The following is a 20,629-nucleotide window of genomic DNA, read 5'->3' on the forward strand; positions in this document are numbered from 1 at the left end:
AAAATATTTATAAATATTTAATTATATTATTTATTGAAATTAAAATAATATTACTTTTATAAATTATATAGTCACGTTATAAGGGATCGAAAAACAAAAGCATAAGCTTTGAGATTGTTATTATGACGATGATGTTGGATTAGGATTTAGGAAAAAGAAAGCAAAAATAAAGTAGCAACCGAAGAAGAAAGCAAAAGAAAACAGAAAAAAGGAACCTAAAAAGCAGGAAAATGTTGAAAAGCAGAGAGTAAAATTAAAATAGGAAAACAGAGATGGAGGAGAGTGAATTGAGGCTGGTCAGTATGCTGCATATTCTCAGAAACTGCCACCACCTTGTCCTTTTTTATTAAGACCAAATCAATCCACACTCCCCCTCCATTTTTGGAATTGAACCACCCAAAAAATAATTAAAAATATCCATTGCAACCCAACCCAACCACAACCTCTCCTCTTCTCTTTCATTTTTATTTATTAACATATATTTCATATTCACCACCACCCTGTTCTTCCTGTAATGGCGGAGACCTTCCACGTTCCTTTTTCTTTTTACCCATTTTTATATCCTTGAACCTTCTTTCCATTTGCTTCCATGTCCCTTTTTTAGCTCTTCTTCTTCTTCTTCTTCTTTCATTTTTCTTTTCCATTTTTCTTTATTATGTACTCATTCTAGTAACTAGTAGTATAAGTATAATCACTTCGCTTGTAGCTTTACATGATCGTTCTCTTGGGAGAGTGAAGGGCTGGTCTTAGCTCAGAGTCACCTTCTTCAGGTACGCCACTTTTCTTTTTTCTTTTTTTACTTTTTCCTTCTTAACAGCAAAAAAAGAAAAAAGAAGTTTGTTTATGCTTGAACACATGTTAAATTTGCTAGTACTCGTTCGCTAGATTCATATTTCCTCAGGAGCCGGAAAGTAATTTGTTTTTGTCTGGGGTTTCTATTCCGTTGTCTAAATGACAAAAATAACTCTGTTTATGTGAAGCAATGTTTTAAAAAAAGTTACTTCTTCTCTCCTTCTTTACTTTAGTTTCTGCTATCTTCTGTTTTGTGTTTGATTTAACTTTCCAGCTAGTGCAGCTTGTTCTTGAGCATTCTATCTGAGTTTGGTCATGTGCAAATTCTAATTAAATCTTTTTTTCCTTTTTGTTTATTTACACTTGTTCAATTTCTTATCTTTCAGTCGAAATTTGGATAGACTTTAATTATTGTACTGTACTGTCTCTGCTTCCTTTCCTATATTTGGTAAGACAAGTAAAATTGCTTCATAAAGAAGGGAATCACTAATTTGGAATGTGTTCTTCATAATGTCTGTTGGTAATTGAGATCATGCATCGGTTAGTCTCTCAACGACTTTGTGGGCATCCTTCTCTGTCAGATTGACAGCAATTTCTTTCCCTTTTTGACAAAGAATGAATGGTAGTATAGAAGTTGTAACCTTTGGGTTTGATGCTTGTTTTGAGCACGTTGACAGCTAGCTTTTAGAAAATGATGAATATGTTCTCTTATATGACTATTTCTTTTGTGTTCATATATTTGCAGAAGTTCAGTCACAGACGAGAATGGCAAAGGAGTACAGTGGATCACCCAAACATCATCAGCTTGAATCCAAAAGGAAGCGTTTAACTTGGATCTTTGGGGTCAGTGGCCTTTGCATATTGTTTTACGTTTTGGGAGCTTGGCAGAGTACCAGTCCTCCCACCAATCGCGCTGAGGTCTACAATAAAGTTGGTTGTGACGTTGCAACCCCTACAGCAGCCAATGCTAATCCATCATCATCATCATCATCGGCACTCCTGGACTTCAATAGCCATCATCAGATTGAAATCAACACTACTGATGCAGTTGCCGAGTTTCCACCATGTGATATGTCCTACAGTGAGTATACTCCTTGCCAACATCCAGAGAGAGGAAGGAAATTTGATAGGAACATGTTGAAATACAGAGAAAGGCATTGCCCAACAAAGGAAGAATTGCTCCTTTGCCTAATACCTGCCCCTCCAAAATATAAAACCCCTTTCAAATGGCCTCAGAGCCGTGATTATGCCTGGTATGACAATATTCCTCACAGAGAACTCAGCATTGAGAAGGCTGTGCAGAACTGGATTCAATTAGAGGGTGATCGTTTCAGATTCCCTGGGGGAGGCACCATGTTCCCTCGTGGAGCTGACGCTTACATAGATGATATAAATGAGCTTGTACCTCTTACTGGCGGAGCCATCAGAACTGCAATTGACACAGGCTGCGGAGTAAGTAGATCAAAATAGTCTGGTATATTTTGGCCTTAATGTTTTAATTCCTCAAGCTACCTGTGTTCCCAAAAAGAATGTAAGACATTCCGAGACTAACATGTGCTCTGTTCTCATTTCATTGATGTGGGAATCAAGGTTGCAAGTTGGGGTGCCTATCTATTGAAGCGGGATATCCTAGCCATGTCTTTTGCACCACGGGACACACATGAAGCACAGGTCCAGTTTGCATTGGAGAGGGGAGTTCCTGCTATGATTGGCATCATGGCTTCGCAAAGACTTCCTTATCCAGCCAGGGCTTTTGACATGGCTCATTGTTCCCGTTGCTTGATACCTTGGAATAACTATGGTAATTAAGGTCTTAATTTGACTTACATTTTTCAGAAACAAAAACAAACTATGTGGTTGGGAAAGAATAACTATGTGGTTTCCTCTGGTCTCAACATTTTACAGATGGTCTATATCTAATTGAAGTGGACAGAGTCTTGAGGCCTGGTGGTTATTGGATTCTCTCTGGTCCTCCTATTAATTGGAAAAAATACTGGAGAGGTTGGGAAAGAACCCAAGAAGATTTGAAGCAAGAGCAGGACTCGATTGAGGATGTAGCCAAGCGCCTGTGCTGGAAGAAAGTGGTTGAAAAGAATGATCTTTCCGTTTGGCAAAAGCCTATCAACCACATGGAATGTGTTAGAAGCAGGAAGATCTATAAAACTCCACACATTTGCAAGTCAGACAACCCAGATGCTTCATGGTATGGTACTCACTCTCTCTTTCTCACAATACACACCGTCGTGATCCTAATTTGGAATTCTTTTTTCTCAAAAAAAAAAAAAAAAATCCTTGCTTTAACATTTAATACCTTTTGGCATTGCATATAAAAAAAATAAAAACAAAAGGTACAAAGACATGGAAGCTTGCATAACCCCATTGCCAGAGGTAAGCAGCTCAGATGAAGTTGCTGGTGGTGCAGTGGAGAAATGGCCAGAGCGTGCATTTGCGATTCCTCCCAGAGTTCTTAGTGGTTCAATACCAGGCATCAATGCTAAGAAATTCAAGGAGGATACCGAACTGTGGAAGGACAGAGTATCACATTATAAGCACATAATTAGCCCCCTGACGCAAGGGCGATATCGGAATGTGATGGACATGAATGCCTACCTTGGTGGATTTGCTGCTGCCCTGTTGAAGTATCCAGTGTGGGTTATGAATGTGGTGCCTGCCAATTCAGACCACGACACACTTGGTGTGATCTTTGAACGAGGGTTTATCGGGGCATATCAGGATTGGTGCGAGGCATTCTCGACATACCCAAGAACATATGACCTCATCCATGCCGGTGGAGTGTTCAGTATATATCAGGACAGGTAAGACCTAGAATTGTTGGAAAGTTTATATTTTGCATAATGACATTGTTGAACGTGTGATTTGTGATTGTAAATTCAAGGTGTGACATCACGTACATCCTGCTAGAGATGGATAGAATTCTGAGGCCAGAAGGGACGGTTATTTTCAGGGACACAGTAGAGGTCCTCGTTAAGATACAGAGCATAACAAATGGGATGAGATGGAAGAGTCAGATTATGGACCATGAAAGTGGACCATTTAATCCAGAGAAAATCCTTGTTGCCGTCAAAACTTATTGGACTGGTCAAGCTTCTCAGAAAGAACACTAGTAGAGGGTTAGTGTAATTTTTTCTTTTCTGGGAATCATTTGGTTCAATCAGATTTTGTTCGAGAATATGTAATTTTCCTATTGAGAAGGGCAAAAGAATAGGTTTGCTAAAACTCATTTACTTACATTGAAATGGCATATACACCGGAATGAGCCAAGCAAAAATGTATGTCCTCTATTTGTTCGTAATTCATCGATCGATGGTCACCTTGGTAGCAGCTGTATGCACTGATTTTCTATGCATACAACGTTAAATTATCTTCATGTCATGGTACTAGACAGTTTAAGAGCAAGCGGTGGACTTGAAAGGGTAGGTCAGAAACTTGAACTAGTGTATGCTCCCCTCTGTCTTTATTTAAAAAAAATAAATAAAAAAATCCTCCAGTAACTGGGTATTTCAGCAATTTCTATTGCAGCTCACCTAATCAGAATTGGGAAAACCAACCCAAACTCCAAAAAATTTAATACACACTTAAATTTCAGTAAACTAGACGGTATAATGTTCTTTTAACCAAAGAAAAAGAAAAGAAAGGAAAGAAGAGACGAGAGAGTAATGAAGCTATCCGGAATAGAAATCCAAATGCACTCTCATCTAACAAGATAAGGTGTAAAGTAAAATAAGATAATATGAGTAATGAAGCTAGAGAAAACCTTGACAAATACAAGAAACAAACAAGAGTAATGACTATAGTTGGTAATGCAAATCAATCGTCCTTTACTTATTTGCTTTCTCCAACGAGGAACATATAGTCGTGTGGTTTAGATAGCGCCCACTAATAGTTTAGACTGAAAGTCGTTGTAAAAAGATGATCCAGAAGCAACTCTAATATTTTACTTTTCAAGACTATTATTTATTGGAATAAAAAGGTAACCCACCAAAATAAAGAAGACTTCCTTCTCAATTCTTGAAAATGGAATCTGATTATTGCTTAAAAAAATTCAAATAAACAAGGAACAAAATCTTTTTTTCTTTTTTTTTTCTTGTTTCTCAATATCTCATTCCGTTGGGGGAATAAATACCAATATTTGTATAAATGGGATTTTTCATAGCAACTGTATAAAAGAAAAAAGAAATGAAATTTATGAAAAGAAAAATAGTAATTATTTAAATCAACGAAAAAATAAATAGAAAAAATGAAAAAGAGATTAGAGTCCACATAAAATAGTGCGTCCGCCGCAGAGGGAGAGAGAGAGGCTGTGTTATCGAAAAAACAAGGAAAGCGCTGTTGTGAGATTAAAGACACATACAGAACCTGCATACGAATGGATAGCTCCCAAACTTATTAATTACATATTTATATATTATGTAAAAAAAACAGGAAGAGAGAGAGAGAGCATGACCGACGAGATAGCTTGAGGTGGCTGATTGCTTTGGTTCCCAATTGTTTAGAGGATCTTCCATTTAGATCAAACCAAAATTAAAAACAAAAAGAGAGAGATTATCCTATTCGTATCAAATCGATCATCAGAGTCAGTGATTGAGTGAAGTGGAGTTATGGAGTCATCGACGTTGGAGGATTCAGCTAACAAGATAGAGGAAGAGGTGGAAAGAGTGGTGGAGCAGGCAAAACAAGTACAAGAAGCAGCGGCGTCTCTTATATCAAGGTCTACTAACGATGAGCAGTCCCTCCGCCAGCGTGCTCTTTCGCTCGAATCTTCCATTCGCCGTTGCCGTTCCCTTTTCGACTCTCTCCTCTCCCGCAACCTCATCCATCCCAAGCTTGCTGATAAGGCAATTTTTTTTTTTCATTTTTCATTTTTCTTTTGCATGATTCGATTCAATGTCAATTGCAAATTAAAATTGAATTCTGATGCAGCTGGATGAAGATTTACAAAGAGCCAGATGTATGATGGTTGATGGTGATGCCGCTGCTTTTCTTCCTTCCAAAGCTCAGGGTTTTATATCTATCCTTTTCTCTTTTTCTTTTTGAAAAAAAAAAGAAATTCTGATCCGTAGATTAATCCTTGTAATATATGTATATATGCATGATACAGGCGGGTTTCTTAAAATGTTCCTGGGACCAATTAATGTCCGTGCCTCTCGCAAAGACGTTCAATTGAAGGTTAAAGAGGAGTACAACAGTTATAGGGATAGAACTGCCCTTCTCTTTCTTCTTTTTCCATCACTTCTTCTGATTCTAAGATCTTGGCTCTGGGATGGATGTTTGCCCGCTTTTCCTGTTCAACTCTACCAGGCTTGGCTTTTGTTCCTCTATACAGGCTTGGCTTTGCGTGAAAATATTCTCAGATCCAATGGAAGTGATATTCGTCCTTGGTAATTCTCTCTCCCCTTTTACCCCTCTTCTATCTAACCGTGATTACATGGAACGTTTAAAGTAACTCTCCGTCACTCCTTTCAACTACTGCCTTTCTATTTGTCCACATACTGTAATAATCAATTCAGAAAACATAGCTGCTGTTGCTACTTCACTACTACTACTACTATTACTACTAGGAAAATAATCATTCTTCCTGTGGAAAATTTTATTTGACAGGAGATACTAGAATTTATTGATATTACAGTATTAGCAGTCTGTTATGATTATATAAGGGTAACATTTTCCTATGCCAAATATGTAGAACAGTGGTCAGTATAACTAACAGGAAATTTTAAAAATGTCTTCCCTGCTGTTTAGCTTTTTTGGAGCAACCAAGACCTTAAGCATGTCATTACATGTTTTCTTTGAGGTTAATTAGTTATCACAACAGTACTGTTCTATTAGTTAGAAAATTGCTCGCAACAATGTAGCACCCTTTACTTAAGAGAGAATTGGAGACATTCATATTCACAACGGATTCAAAACTTAATTCAGTTTCTATGAATTCAGTTTCTATACGAGTGGTGTGTATTACTATCATAAAATATGATTAGTGATATCCTCACTGTTGACTTCTATAAGTACACATTTGGAAATAGTTATTTGAGGAATTTCTACTACAAATTCTTGTAGTTTTCTCAAGGTTTGGAAGAGAATGCATTTTTTCTATTTCCAATGGGGAAATTCTTAAAGTTCTGATCTACCATGAGCAGGGTCTAGCTTCCTCTTCTTTTTTTTTCCTTTAAAGTTTTTCTTTCCCTTCACTGTCGCTCTTCATTCAATCCAGTTGCTTTACTGGTTATTCACTGCCTGATATAAATGGGGATACTACTTACAATGCTAAACAATTCCATTTATGATTTTGGTATAAAAACATGATTTTAAGTATTGGAATCTCTTTTCTTGTCATTTTATGTGTTTCAGTAGGTGCCCAGGCATGCATGTATATACGTAGTGCAGAAGAAGTGTTGGAGGAAATTCAGATTTTTTCATTCAGTGGGTTTTCTTGATATGGAAATGGGTTTTTCTTAATACAGCTCAACGTTCTAACTGTGTACATGTCTGGCTTTAGTGAGATGTAGCCTAGTGTGGTTAACTCTTTATCCATATGCCTATCTCTCCTTTCTTTTACTTTGTTTTATTTTATTTTATCTTTTTGGGTTTGGTGGGGTTGTCAGTCCTGTTTCCATTATTAGTCTAATTTGCTCAATGAAGCCTGATTAACAAAAATATGATGTTTCCATCAGAAAAGCATAGGCATTTCTGTACTTTGATTTTTTCTTTTTATCAGTATTAAGATACAGTATGATTCTGCAGGTGGATATACCATCATTATTGTGCTATGGTTATGGCCCTTGTTAGTCTTACGTGGGAGATTAAAGGACAACCAAATTGTGCCCAGAAACAGGTTACTTTCTTTTCCTCTGTCTGCTAACGTTATTTGGCATATGCCTCTTTATATGATTACTGACAACTTAAAAGCTGTGTAGAGAGGGGTTCAACTTTTCTTGCAATGGGCTATGATGCAAGGTGTAGCCATGCTTCTACAGAACAGATATCAACGCCAAAGACTTTATACTCGTATCGCCTTGGGAAAGGTTTCATTTTGGACTATCGTATTTTTATTTCCATTGGATGCTCTACTTAGGATTTGATTTGTTTAATTTTTTGTTCTTTTTGACCCATTTTATCTGGTATAGCGGAAATGCCTCGTCTAATCTTTATTGTATTGTTATCATAGGCAAAGAGGATGGATGTTGTCTGGGGTGAAACAGCTGGTGTGGATGGCCAATTGTGGCTTTTGTGCCCTATTCTCTTCATTTTGCAGGTGATTCATATTTTCACTTACTGCTGCTAAGATTAATAGATGAAAACTGCCTTGCTGTTTGCATGATTTTATTAAGCCTAAATATGCAGATTGATTTCAATGACATTTCTTTTCTACAATAATTTGCCACGTTGTATGACATGCCACCATTCAAACTTTGAATAATGAAGAAGCAAATGCTTTATGACATCAATTTTTTTAATCTGATTACAATAGTGGATTCATGTGAAAACTGGTTTGAGAATAGGCTACTTGGTTTTCATGCTTTTCTGTATTTGGGGCATAAGTGAAAATTGGTCAATAATATTTTCTTGGCCAAAGAGGAAATCTATACCATTTTATAAAAGTTTTGTTTCATAACATGAAGGCACTTCGCAGGATTCTCTATAAAATAATTAAAGGTAAAGGAATCCACAAGAGATCCGCACGACATATGTACTTCTTCAGCCAGTACTTGCCGCCATAGGTTGTAATTGAGCACCACGTTCTTCCATTGTTTATATTTGAAAATGAAAAGCCCAAAAACAGATGTTAGTTTCCAGCAGATTTATTGCTGCAGTTAAACTGCAGAAGGTATCCAAGAAAATGAGTTTCTTTTTTCGAATTAAACATGCGCGGGCTAATTAATGATGTCTTGTTTTGGAGTTGATCTTGCAAAGTTCTGGAGGTTGATTACTTTCTGGTTTTAGTGACGCTGGCACAATTCTAACCCTGATTATTTTTGGCACCCTTCTTCACTTTTTACTAGGGTTTTGAGGCATATGTTGGACTACAGTTGCTCAGGACTGCATTTGTAAGAGTTGTCTCTGAATGGCAGGTAATACACTGTATTTCTTGTGTGTTTCAGAAATTTGTTTTCCATCTTTTTTCCCCGTATACTTTGATTGAAATATAGGTAATTAGGTACTATCTAGCAGAATGCAATTTATGAGTAAATCTATTCTGGCAGGTAATATTCTGTGGGATGCTTTTGGTTTTCATGGCGGTTGGGAACTTCTTCAACACAGTTCAAACACTCATGGTAAAGTCAAGGTTTAAGGCAAAAATGAAAAGAAGCAAGAGCAAGCAGGAATTAGATTGAGGCAATTCCTATTGTTTAGGATCACACACTCTTCCTGTAGCTCTATAGGATCGCAATTTTGGATTTATTTTATAAAATTTTGTTGGGTCTGAAACATGTTTTGTTGAAATTTGATGCAATGAAAAAAAATTGATCATTATGATTTTCATTTCTCACGTCCCATCCTCATGGTCTGACAATGTTGTTGCTTGGCAAAGCACAGACTTGGACGCAAAAAATGCTATGTGGGTTCAGTAGACTCCACTTGTGGACGTTACTTGTCCCTTGTGTTAATATTCTGATATGTTCAGGCATGATTTGAGGCAAAGACACTTATTTCAACTGGATTAAATCGTGTCAGTCATTAGCAGCCTTGTCAATTCTGTCATACAAAATGCTTTGGCTTTCTAAAAGTGGAGACAGATTCATGCTGTGTGACTTTTTATTTTCAAAATCAGTCGAGAAATATATTCTTGTTGGTAATTACATATGGATTCAGTCCCGAGATAGTGATGGGATTGATTCTTGTTTTTATGTCTGCAGTGTTTTCTCAAACCTGGCAAAGATGACTTAAATTTCTTGCATGCGGGCTTCCTATTCTCCAATTCTTTTTTTAAAGTTTCCTTCTTTTATAAACTTGTTTTTATTTTTCAGGGGAATTCTAATGTTTGTCGCTCTCTGAATGTTGGTTAGTCGGTTATTTGAGATTGTTAACTTAAGAGTTGGATGCTTGAAACTTGTTTTGTCTGGGAAGTTTGACGTTAGCACGCTTAGTTTTCAACAATCAACACGCTCAGTTTCTGAATCTTAATAAATTAGGGAAGCTAAGGTGATGGTTGTGCTCAAAGACTGTTTCCAATTTCTGGGAAGCTAAAAATGATGGCTTGATAGCTTCACAAATTGGCAACTCATTCCTTCCTCCAAGAGAGCAAGTAGAACAGCCAATGCTTAAGCAATTTTTGCATTCTTCTTGTTATTAGATTTCGCAATCAACATATAGCTTTGAGTTTCCTATTTTGAACAAAAAGGATTGCTGAGGAGAAAAGAAACATATTTCTGCTGCTCCAAGGGGCATATAGGCCCCTATTTTCCTCTTAAAGGCCACTAAACCCTAAAACTTTAGATCTGTTATCACTTGAGTTATTTTAGGTTATAAACATAACAGTCTTTTTAAAGGCACCAAAATAGAAAGTGATAGATAAGACGAGAGAGAAGTACCTGAGAAAAACAGTTACAATATGCATAGGTATAGAGGGTAACCGAAAGGGAAGGGAAGACAATAGAAGAAGAATTAACTCTAACCGTGTTTAGTTATTAACAGAAAAAGAAGGAAAAATAATAAAAGGAGAATTAACTCTATTCATATTTAATTATTAAAAAAAAAGAGATGATTATCCTCTATTCTCCTTATAGAAGTTAGGGTATAAAAAGTTTCAACTCTTAATAAATTTTTGTTTTTATCTTTAATGATATTTGTATGTAATCAAATATAAGCAGGTAACATTTTTTTCTTCCTCTTCCTTCAAGGCCCTTTTCTTTCCTTTAAAATACCTTCTCCTCTTCTCCCCTTCCCTCCTCTTTATTGACATGCATAGTGTTAGAGAGAGAAATGTATTGATTTCCAAGATAATTACATGACTTGATCAATTAAGTTAATAAAATCATTAGTGCACAGATGAAGTCTATTGACCATCGAACTAAGGATGTTTGATTAAGTTTAAAATTTATGATTGAGATTTATTAGTTAGTAAATAACAATTTAAACTTTAAATTTTCAATAAAATTTTAAGCATTTAACTAAAATTAGAAGTGGAAATTACAAACATAACGTAGTATGTCTAAGTTGAAAATGCAAGCATCTCAATTCAATCTCGTCAAAATCCTTTCTTGGGTCACTGCAAATCTGCAAAACCATCTCTTTTCAAGGGAACGAGTGGTTGTTGATCAAATTATTATTATTTTTTTTAGCCAGATCCATTTACATATTAGTCTTGCACTGAGCCTGAATAGTTTATTAAATTGATTAGTATTTGAACGCATTCAAATTATAGTAAAAGGAAAATGTGCAATCTGCTAAAGGGATTAGCCAGCTCCATAGAGATTGTAATATCTATGTGACTTTCAGCTTACAAGCAAAGCCTGTTCTCTTGCTGCTAATAGCTGCCTTTATCAGTTATTAATTAAATTAGGGATGCCATTATTGGGTCCAAAGTATTTTTCATGCCCAAGCAAAGCAATTCGCATTCTCTTCCTTTCCCGTTCCCCTAAGTTGTACGGCAAAATTGCTTGATGTAAATATAAAGAGTCCAGGTTGGAGCATCGTTAATTATATATAAATCATGTCAGCAAGACAAAAGGGGAGGGAGCTATATGTGTGTACACCTCTGTATGTGCTGATCAAAATATACATTTAGAATCTAAGGCACAATTAAATATATGTATGTATTATGTTATGGAGCTCCTGATCACAATAAAATAATCACCGGATAATTAATACACAACCCAAACAGACAAATACATGTACACATGAATGATAAAAGGGCTGGATAAAGATAAAAGAAAGTAATGAATCAAAGAGGAGAAAAAAAAGAGAAGAGGCACATGGGTAGGACACATTTATGTTAGTGGTGGATAAATAAGAAAGGGAGATAGAAACCCATGTTTGCTAGTTGGCAAAATAAGTGGGAATTATGGGATAGCATCTGTATATGCCTCCCCATATTGTTTCTATTTGTCAAAATCCACATCCCATTATTACATTGCTGGATGCTCCTACACTTCTCTAGTTTTTTATTTTTCTTCTTCTTTTTCAAAACTAAAAAAGATTGCCCTCCATCCTCTCTTACCCCTATGCTAACCTAACACAACTTAGATTGTTACTCATTATTGTTGAATGACTAGTATGAGTATCAATTTAGTGTAACTCAGAGAAATTAGGTAAAAAATATATTCTTATTTTTATTATTATTACACTTGTTATAATAAATAATTATATTTAGTTACAATAAAAACATTTATAAAAGTTTAGATGTTAGTAAAACGCTTAAATTGGAGACCTTGCAAATAACACTACTTTAAAGGCTTAACTAAATGAATACTTTGACTTAGTTATTTCTAGATAGAAAAGCTACTCTTCAACGACTATTTCAAACACTAACTAAAATTTTGTTTCTCAGATCATCGTATCTTTTTATATATAAAGATGTCAATCGAAAGACTGAAATAGGTAATCCTTTCAATTTATCTAAATGGAACACTTTTTGGATTCATTTTCAACAATTAATTACTATCTTGATTTGCTTAACAGTAAAATGAGGTTTTAGGATTAATTACTATGTGTTTCCCTTGTCTCTAGAGTCAAGAACCAATAAATTTATCTGGGGTTAGCTATAAATGTATAAGAATATCCAACTCACAAATGCAAATAAATTGATAAGTCTTTTTTTTTAAGCTCTTGAATATACAGCTGCATCAACAATTTTGAAGCAGTATTTCTGTATTATGAATATTAACCATTTCCTTTAAGAAATGAAGCGAGCGGGCATGAAAAGGTCCAAGTATGATATTCATATACGGATGAATTGTAAACCTTAACAATTTCAAATCATTTGCATTCCTCCCTTTAGAAGAAGCATATAACATAACATGAAAACTTATCAGTAACAGGAAAAACCGTAATTGTCATTATGAATATAAAAAAATGTAATAAAGAAAGAATGCATGTGAAGATGGAGGGCTTGATTACAATTTCTATAAAGAGAAACGTAGATTCTGCACTATTATTTTCTATTCAAGCAAGACATAATAATCAAACACGTACTAACATCTGATTGTGAGTAGATGCTAGAGCTACCAGATTGAACGAGTCATTTTTAATTCACCCTCTTCCTGCTTGGCTTCTTACTACGGCTTGGCAAGCTTATTGGGTCTTCATCAAATCAATCCTCCCCGTTTTTCCTTGAAACGGTCCTTTTATTCAACAAAAAAAATAATCAATAAATTGAACAAGTGATACAAGGTGTGAACTGCCATGCATGCGATAGACTTTCCATCTTAATAATATGCCCTGGTGAAGTAGAATAAATAGGGATAGCAGAAGAATAATGACGATGAATTTTTTAAGGATGATAGAAAATGAAAGGAAAAGGTATAAGTTTAAAAAATAGAAATAAATAAATAAATAAAAGTGAAAGAATGGAGATTGTTAGGCTTTGATCGTGAATAGTGTTAGATATCTTGTTTGAGCTTTTAATCTGATGGATGACGAATCAGAAAGATTCAATCAATGGTCAGTAAGTCAACCGGTGCTAGCTCAAGGGCTCGAACCCAAGTTCTAAACAGAGTTGAGGGTGGCCAAAAACAGCATGTGGTGCCTCTCTGACATTCTCCAGTTGTGATCTCAACACTTTAGAGAATTAGATCTACCATTGTTGTTGACCGTAACCATCGTAAGTACATACTTTACATTTGAGGATGTGACTCGGACTGTTACTGGACCATGGCCAAAATGGAGGGCGCCCCATTCCCTCCCCCATTAGAGGCGCTCGTGTTCGGCCTCTGATATTCTATTTTGTAGGCCATCTTCCTCTCTTCTTCTTGTACTTCATCGTCATCTTCTTCTTCGTCGTCCTCAAGATCCAATTCTTCGACATCATCTTCATCATTCTCATGATCTATGTCACTGTCATCATCTTCCTCCATTTTCTCATAGTCATGCACCGTAAACTGTGATTCTTGTTGCTTTTGCGGCCCCTGCGGTTGTATAAGCTCCTTCACGATGTCTTCTGGCTTCAATATGAAAGCAAGAATCAATGCACATCAAATATGTGAATATTGCTTCACCGCCTAAAGTACAAACTACAAAGATAATATATACGTATCTTTTCTTACATGATTAGTATCATTATCGAGTAGAGTTTTGGGGAAAAAATAAAGTAAAATATTACCTTGTTTCCTGCTCCTGCATTTCCTTCTCCAAAGAGATTACCAGGCAAACCAGTATTAGCATCAGCACCACTTCCACCTTTGGCTTGTGATTGAGAAGATTGTGCCGGGAGTAATGTTGCCGAGGCCTCAGTCCTATCATCTGGCTTTGTACTCTCCTGCTGCTGCTGCTGTTCCGGCCTAGTGATTTGGTTGGCAAATCCACTAGTGCTAATGGTTCCACCTCCAGCGGTTGTGACAAGTACCTTTTTCCTATAAAGCGCATCTAGTTCGTGAAAATAGGGACAGGTCTTGGCATCTTCAGGACGTTTCTTGTTACTTTCTTTGACCTTCTTGAAGTACTTGTTGATGTTTTCCCATTTCTCCTTACATCTCTTGGCACTCCTCTTGTAGCCCATCCGCTGCATCCCCGCTGAGATTTCTTCCCAAAGTGGGCCCTTGGGCCCCGCCTCCTGGTATCTGAACTCAAGCCCACTCCTCAATTTTATAAGTGCTAGTACTTCTGCTTTCGGCCATCTTGAAGAGCTTGGTTCAAGGCTCCTACTACTGCCAATCTCTTGCGGCATTCCCTCTGCGACACCAATTGCCAATTCGGAGGAAATAGATGATTGGCGATCATGATGACGATGAACTTGATGCTTGTCTTGTTGTTGAGGTGGTGGTGGAGCTGCAGCTGATGGTGGTTGCGGGAGTGGTGGCTGTTGGATTGAGACAGTGACTATGGGTGCCAATGGCACAGGTTTCGATTGGGGCGCGGGTGGTGGCTGTAGGACTGCTGGAATAGTTACAGGAGAAGGCAATTGGATGGTTTGGCCAGTAATCTTTTGTATAAAGGAAACTATGGCAGCATCTCTGGAAGCAGAAATGGCCCTCTCCTGAGCCATAAGCTCATGCTCGCGGCTCAATCTGGCCATCTCTTGCCTTTTCCAGGCTTCTTCTCTGACCACCCGGTCATTTTCTCTTTTTTCTATGGCGTCCAAGAACCTCTGTTGCATGGCCTCTTGCTTTTGCATAACATGTTTCATAAGCCCCTCAAAAAAGTCCATCATCCGGCGGGTGCCTCCTTCAGAAGAATGCCTTTTACGTTTGCGGCTGGAACCAGCAGCAATGTTGGATGGTTCATCATCATCATCATCATCATCATCATCATCTTGGAAGCTTGGGGAAGAAGAAGAACCATTTGAAGTTGACGAGAAGCTAATACCTGCACGTGGAGGTGGAGGTGGAGGCGGCAGCGGTGCAGTAACAGCAGGAAATATTGTGGAGATGCCAACAGTTGAAGGTGGATAATTTCTAACGGAGGAGACTGCAGGCATAGGGATTCCAATAGAAACAGGAGAGACATCTAAGGTGGTTGTGGCTGTGGTGGCGGCAGTGGATATTGGCTGAGAGGGTGAGACTATGTTGATAGTTGCGCCGGTAGTGTTGTGGAGAGCCTCTAGCTGGGTGAAAAACCTATAGGTTTTCCCATCTTGGCGACCCCCTCGCCCTTCCTTTGTGCGTTTGTAATATTTGTGCACATTCTCAAATTTTTCCTTACATTTTTTTGCGCTTCTCTTGTAGCCTAGCTCATTTAGCTTCCTGCGATAAAACATTATTGCTTAGCAAATTGATGATACTCAGGCCCTTTTCCTAACTACCCGCTGTACAAATATTATCCTTCTTAATATATTAGTACAATTTTGTCCACCGGAATAAGGAAAATAAAGAATAGAATGAGGCCTTTCTTAGCTCCAGGCCCACTCACTTCTTGTGTCTGTGGTGTGCGTGTCCTATTCCAATAAACCTAATCTAATAATGCAATAACTCGATCGAGGAAAAAAAAAAAAGAAACGGCAATTCCTATTGGTCTTGGGATTTTCAATTTTCCCGTTGAAGTGAATAAAAGAAAAGGAAAAAGGGGATTGGCTAGAATTCATGCAGTTGATATATGAAAGTGGGGATTTCATACGGAATGTAGGAGTGTATATATAACCTGGAGACATCTTCCCAAAGAGGACCCTTGACGGTGGCATCGCGAAAGGCGGCATCCATATCAGACCTAATTTGGAGAAGAGCAATTGTTTCTTGACGAGGCCATCTGTTACCGCTTGTAGCTCGATCTGCTAATTCATCCTCGTCGGCTGCGCTCCCTGATAGCCTCATAAAGTCATCCAAATTCCCGCCGGTGGTCGCGGGAGGTCGGCTGCTAATGGGTGAGGCCTCTTCTACTAGCTGCTGCTGCTGTTGGTCGACTGCGGCTGAGACCAGCATGTGAGTGGTCATTGTAACAGATGGGAGTCCATATGGGGATTGAGTGGGATCCCCTCCTCCTTGCTGCATCGTTTTAGCCTGGCTAGAATCAGAGTCCAGCAAGTATATAGACTTTCAGAGCCAGCGATGTCTGTTGGAGAAGTTCCTTCTTCATCTATATGACAATGAAAGTGCCCTGTTTTCTCCCTCAGTTCCTGCCTCTCCTTCTTGCTCACCCAATCACTAGTTATGACTTTTGGAGGGGAATGAGAGCAATTGAAACGATAGATGCGCTGTAGATGTAAGATAGGGAGAGAGAGCAAGGGAAGTTGGGCGAAAGATGGAGGGATGTTAAAAGAAGGAAAAAGAGCAAGAGGGAGTAGAGAACTGGAAATGATTAAGGGCAGAAAGAGAGAATTCCTACGAGTTAGTGCTAGCCTGCCCTTTTGTGATTGGATTTTCTTTTTTCTTTTTTTACCCCCAGAGGAACAAAGAAAAAGAAGGAAATAAATTTAATAACAAGAATAAGAAGACAGCAGTAAAGAAGAAAAAGGAGGATTAGCAGGACGGCATAATCATATTCATCAGCATCATCAACTGCACTGCTCTTCTGCAAAAGTCTGAGAGAGAGAGAGAGAGAGAGAGACAGAAATGAATGGAGATGACGAATTATGAGGATGATGATGATGATGATTAAGAGATAGAGAGAGAGAGATGTGTAAAATGATTAAACAAAGTAGATGCTTTGTTGTCAGCGACTCTCACTTTGCAGCTAATAATTGTTAAAAAAAAAAAAAAATCCTTTATTTATCGATTTTATTTATGTAGTTTATTTAAATATGCCAAAGTATATTATAATAAAATGAGGTATAAGAAAAGAACGAGAAAAAAGAAACCTCAGAGATCAGCACACAATCAGTCACCCACAAGTACACACACATCACCTCATTCCTGAGATACAATCCAGTGCACCCAATTCCCATTTTACCAATTTTAATAATGCACTGACGTGGCGCCTCACAGCACAGGTGATGGGAAACAGAGGCCGGGGAGATCTGCGCAATATCTTAGTTTAATCATTTCTTTAAAAAAATTAAATTAGTTTTTTCATTTCAAGTAAATAAGGAAAAATAGAGATATAGTTGAAGTGAAGATAGCAAAGAGGGGAGATAACTTTAGTTAAAGCAAAGTTGTCTGACTAAAACTTAATAAGTTGCATGTGATTGGGTCCTTTGGTTAAAACCACTCAAAAAATAATTTATTTTCTTTTTAACACTTTTTCATATTTTCCTTTTTTTTTTTCTTATATTATAATATAATAATCTTTGAGTTCAGTGAATTAAGATGAAACACTATGTAGTAAATATTTATAATATCTTATGATTTTTTTTATTAATAAAAAGATAAATCTAAAATAATAAATAATGCGTATTTGATCTTCAAAGAGGTAAAAGAAAGAAAATTAAAGGGGGCATAAAAAGGGAAAGGAGGGACAGAACAGATTGGAACAGCTGTAAAAGGGCCCCATATTTGTGAGGTGTTAGAACGTGCGTGGCGTTTCTCCCGGTTTTGTGAAACCCTCCCAACTGCCACACATATCGGTGCACATGCCCCTTGCTTCCTTCTCATATTCATATTCATATTCATATTATCTCTAACCACTCTTAACAACGTTCTTACCTAATTAGATTACCCTAATATTACCACACATATTACCCTCTTTTTTCTTTCTTTCTTTTTCGTCAATTCTTTTATTTTACTTTTTACTTTTCTTTTCTAATTATTAATTTAGCATCATATTTGGTATTTCGTAATTATAACTTCTTATAAAAATATTAATAAAGCATTTTAGAGAAATAACTAATTAAAATAATATCATTCATTTGTTTAATTTTAAATTTGATTACATTTTATCTTTTTACTTATTTTAAATACTTATCACTTTTGATGACAAACTCATTTATTAAGTCTTTTTTACATGATTCAATAATTTTCTATAATTTAAACTCTATAATTTTTTACTCTTTATATGAAAATAAATAAATAGAGATATCTCATAAAGTTAAATAAAATAAATATATTATGAATATAAATCAAATTAAATTATTTTATTTATTTCTAATATTTTTGCTGATTTAGTATTTTATATATTTTAAGTATATAATTTAGTAATATTTTCTTATTTTATAATATATAAATAAAAATATTTTATATTTATTTTCTTAATTTACTAAATTTAATCTAAAGATTAATTTTTAATTAACTAAATTTCAAACTATATAAAAAATAATTTTATTATAATATATTTAAGATAGAATACAATTAGAGATAAAAGGTATAAATAAATATAAATATCATAATTAAAAAATAATTTTTTAATTTATTAAATATTTATTCAATTGTAAGAATATAAATTTTTTTAAAAATGACTACTAAATATTTAAAATTTATAATTAAGGTGTTGTATATTGTAATACAATATTTAGAAAGAAAATTACTTAAAGTGAAAGTTATAAATAAGAATCCAAAAAGGTATAAGAATATAAAGTATTAGAAGTTGTAACATAATACTTTTTAAAATAGTAGAAAATATTTAAAATAAAAAAAAATAGTTTATAAATTATATAATACCATATAGGATGAAAATAAATAATATTAAAATATTATTTTAATAAATATAGATAGATATAGATTTATTAAATTACATATAAAATTTAATTTAAATTTTGTTTGATAAATACATTAAAAATATTTTATTTATTAATATAAAAATTAATTTTATTAATAAAATTTTTTATTTGAAATTAAACTCTGTCAAAATAATTTCAATAAAGTATATATAAAATATAATAAAAAATAAATGAAGGGTACAAATACGACGAGTAAAAAATAATTTTTTAATTAATAAAATAATTATTATATTATAAAAATTAAAGTTTAAAAAATAATCAAAAATTAAAATTATAAAAAATAATTTAAGAAAAATATTATAAATAGTTAAGATTTATAATTAAATTATTTTATATTACAATAAAATATTTTTAAAAATTATATAAAGTAAAAGTTATAAAAAGATCAAAGAAATAAATATACTATAATTAAAATGTTAAAATTGTAATATAATATTTATAAAATTTTTAATATTTTGAAAAATAATTTAAAATTGATATAATATGCTATGTATATATACAGAGTTTAACCGTGTAAAAACTGAAAAGACCTATTCCCACATTAGCGATAGGTGGGTGCACCATGCTTACAAATTGAAGCAGCTATACTCTTCAAAGTAAGGGTAGCCACCTGTCGGTTTCAGACCCGTTCAAAGACTTATATGGTTCCAAAGATTGAGCCGCGAACCATTAATTTTTAAGGTGGAACCATGAACCGTCGCCCCCTTTATTGAAAAATAGTAGAAGTAACGGACTTCTATCTGATCTAAAAGACACCAACTATATCTTTTAGTTTCTAAGCAAGAATCTTTTACATTATACAAATCAGAATTAAAATACGAATATTTAGTTATTGAAGGTTTTGTGATAGTTATAATTTTATGCACTTTATTCTCTTTTAAAAAAAAATCAGAAATATTTATTTCTTTTATTTTTATTAAATTTATATTGTTTATTTCTTAACAGTATTAAGATATAAAAAATACAATTTGTTAAGCTTTTCTTTTTAAATTTATGGTTTTAAGTTTTTTTAATTGTTTTTAGATAAAAATATAAAATAAAAACTGAAAATAACTACAAATAATTGAAGAAAAATTTAAAAAAATTAAAAACAATAAAAATAACTGAAATTAAAACTAGAAATTTCGATCTATACACCGATCTTCAAATGGGTGAACTGATCACGGTATGGAACCTACAGAATAATAGCCAGGTGAAGAGTCACAAGCATGTCAACTCGGAAAACTACTCTAACGATCAAGTTAGTATTTAGCTGAAGGTTTATAGAAAGATGTTTAAAGGGTTCAAATTGTCATATCTTGCTCACGCCTTTCCTCTCATATTTATAAGGTGGAATGCAGAGAGTTTTATCACCTGATGGTGGTGCTCCGATGATAGAGAGAATGAGCTCCTATATTCAACGAGGAAGTGGCAATCGTGGGCACGACCAAGTGTGCTATGGAGATTCGGCTATTTTAATATAAGATTCAGAGGGATTAGTTGATATAGGCTAGTGGGACGATCTTTTTATGTCGAGTTGTATTAATTATTTTTTAAAAAAATTATACAACAAATTATTAATTTCAGTATATTTTTAAAAAATTACATTTTTCTTCCCTTAGACTCGCAAACAAAAATAAATCTAATAGAGGGCTTTATAAC

The 20,629-nt window shown here is 35.0% G+C and overlaps 3 protein-coding genes across 4 annotated transcripts; 2 read left to right on the forward strand and 1 right to left on the reverse strand.

Annotated features, from left to right (window-relative positions):
- Nucleotides 1–116: 116 nt before the first annotated feature.
- Nucleotides 117–4,123, forward strand: LOC8278494 (probable methyltransferase PMT18). The gene is made up of 6 exons (XM_002518920.4): nucleotides 117–770; nucleotides 1,538–2,244; nucleotides 2,383–2,593; nucleotides 2,698–2,995; nucleotides 3,141–3,608; nucleotides 3,689–4,123. The coding sequence occupies exons 2-6, from the start codon at nucleotides 1,558–1,560 to the stop codon at nucleotides 3,915–3,917; spliced, it is 1,893 nt and encodes a 630-aa protein (XP_002518966.1). The 5' UTR covers nucleotides 117–770; nucleotides 1,538–1,557; the 3' UTR covers nucleotides 3,918–4,123.
- An 866-nt stretch (nucleotides 4,124–4,989) lies between these two features.
- LOC8278495 (transmembrane protein 120 homolog) lies at nucleotides 4,990–9,291 on the forward strand. Its single transcript, XM_002518921.4, has 8 exons — nucleotides 4,990–5,648; nucleotides 5,734–5,812; nucleotides 5,912–6,191; nucleotides 7,552–7,642; nucleotides 7,725–7,832; nucleotides 7,976–8,062; nucleotides 8,811–8,879; nucleotides 9,012–9,291. Exons 1-8 carry the CDS (start codon nucleotides 5,412–5,414, stop codon nucleotides 9,141–9,143), a joined length of 1,083 nt encoding a protein of 360 aa, XP_002518967.1. The 5' UTR covers nucleotides 4,990–5,411; the 3' UTR covers nucleotides 9,144–9,291.
- A 3,491-nt stretch (nucleotides 9,292–12,782) lies between these two features.
- On the reverse strand, nucleotides 12,783–17,096 carry LOC8278496 (trihelix transcription factor GTL1). Of its 2 annotated transcripts, none has more exons than XM_002518922.4 (3): nucleotides 16,042–17,074; nucleotides 14,069–15,647; nucleotides 12,783–13,910 (listed from the first exon to the last, which is right to left on the reverse strand). In XM_002518922.4, exons 1-3 carry the CDS (start codon nucleotides 16,386–16,388, stop codon nucleotides 13,611–13,613), a joined length of 2,226 nt encoding a protein of 741 aa, XP_002518968.1. In that variant the 5' UTR covers nucleotides 16,389–17,074; the 3' UTR covers nucleotides 12,783–13,610. The 2 variants fall into 2 exon arrangements, with proteins under 2 accessions (XP_002518968.1, XP_015574462.1); XM_015718976.3 differs by having other exon boundaries at nucleotides 13,729–13,906; nucleotides 16,042–17,096.
- Between the last annotated feature and the right edge of the window lie 3,533 nt (nucleotides 17,097–20,629).

This window comes from Ricinus communis, chromosome 5 (genome assembly GCF_019578655.1).
Source record: "Ricinus communis isolate WT05 ecotype wild-type chromosome 5, ASM1957865v1, whole genome shotgun sequence".
NCBI lineage: Eukaryota > Viridiplantae > Streptophyta > Magnoliopsida > Malpighiales > Euphorbiaceae > Ricinus > Ricinus communis.

Bases quoted from the DNA above. Each gene is read 5' to 3' on its own strand.
- LOC8278494 (XM_002518920.4), top strand. From the start codon at position 1,558: ATGGCAAAGGAGTACAGTGGATCACCCAAACATCATCAGCTTGAATCC. The intron at 2,996-3,140 runs GTATGGTACTCA...TAAAAACAAAAG, and splicing joins GACAACCCAGATGCTTCATG to GTACAAAGACATGGAAGCTT. The intron at 3,609-3,688 runs GTAAGACCTAGA...TGTAAATTCAAG, and splicing joins TTCAGTATATATCAGGACAG to GTGTGACATCACGTACATCC.
- LOC8278495 (XM_002518921.4), top strand. From the start codon at position 5,412: ATGGAGTCATCGACGTTGGAGGATTCAGCTAACAAGATAGAGGAAGAG. The intron at 5,813-5,911 runs GTTTTATATCTA...TGCATGATACAG, and splicing joins TCTTCCTTCCAAAGCTCAGG to GCGGGTTTCTTAAAATGTTC. The intron at 6,192-7,551 runs GTAATTCTCTCT...ATGATTCTGCAG, and splicing joins GGAAGTGATATTCGTCCTTG to GTGGATATACCATCATTATT.
- LOC8278496 (XM_002518922.4), bottom strand. From the start codon at position 16,388: ATGCAGCAAGGAGGAGGGGATCCCACTCAATCCCCATATGGACTCCCA. The intron at 15,648-16,041 runs GTTATATATACA...GTTTTATCGCAG, and splicing joins CTTTGGGAAGATGTCTCCAG to GAAGCTAAATGAGCTAGGCT. The intron at 13,911-14,068 runs GTAATATTTTAC...TTCATATTGAAG, and splicing joins ATGCAGGAGCAGGAAACAAG to CCAGAAGACATCGTGAAGGA.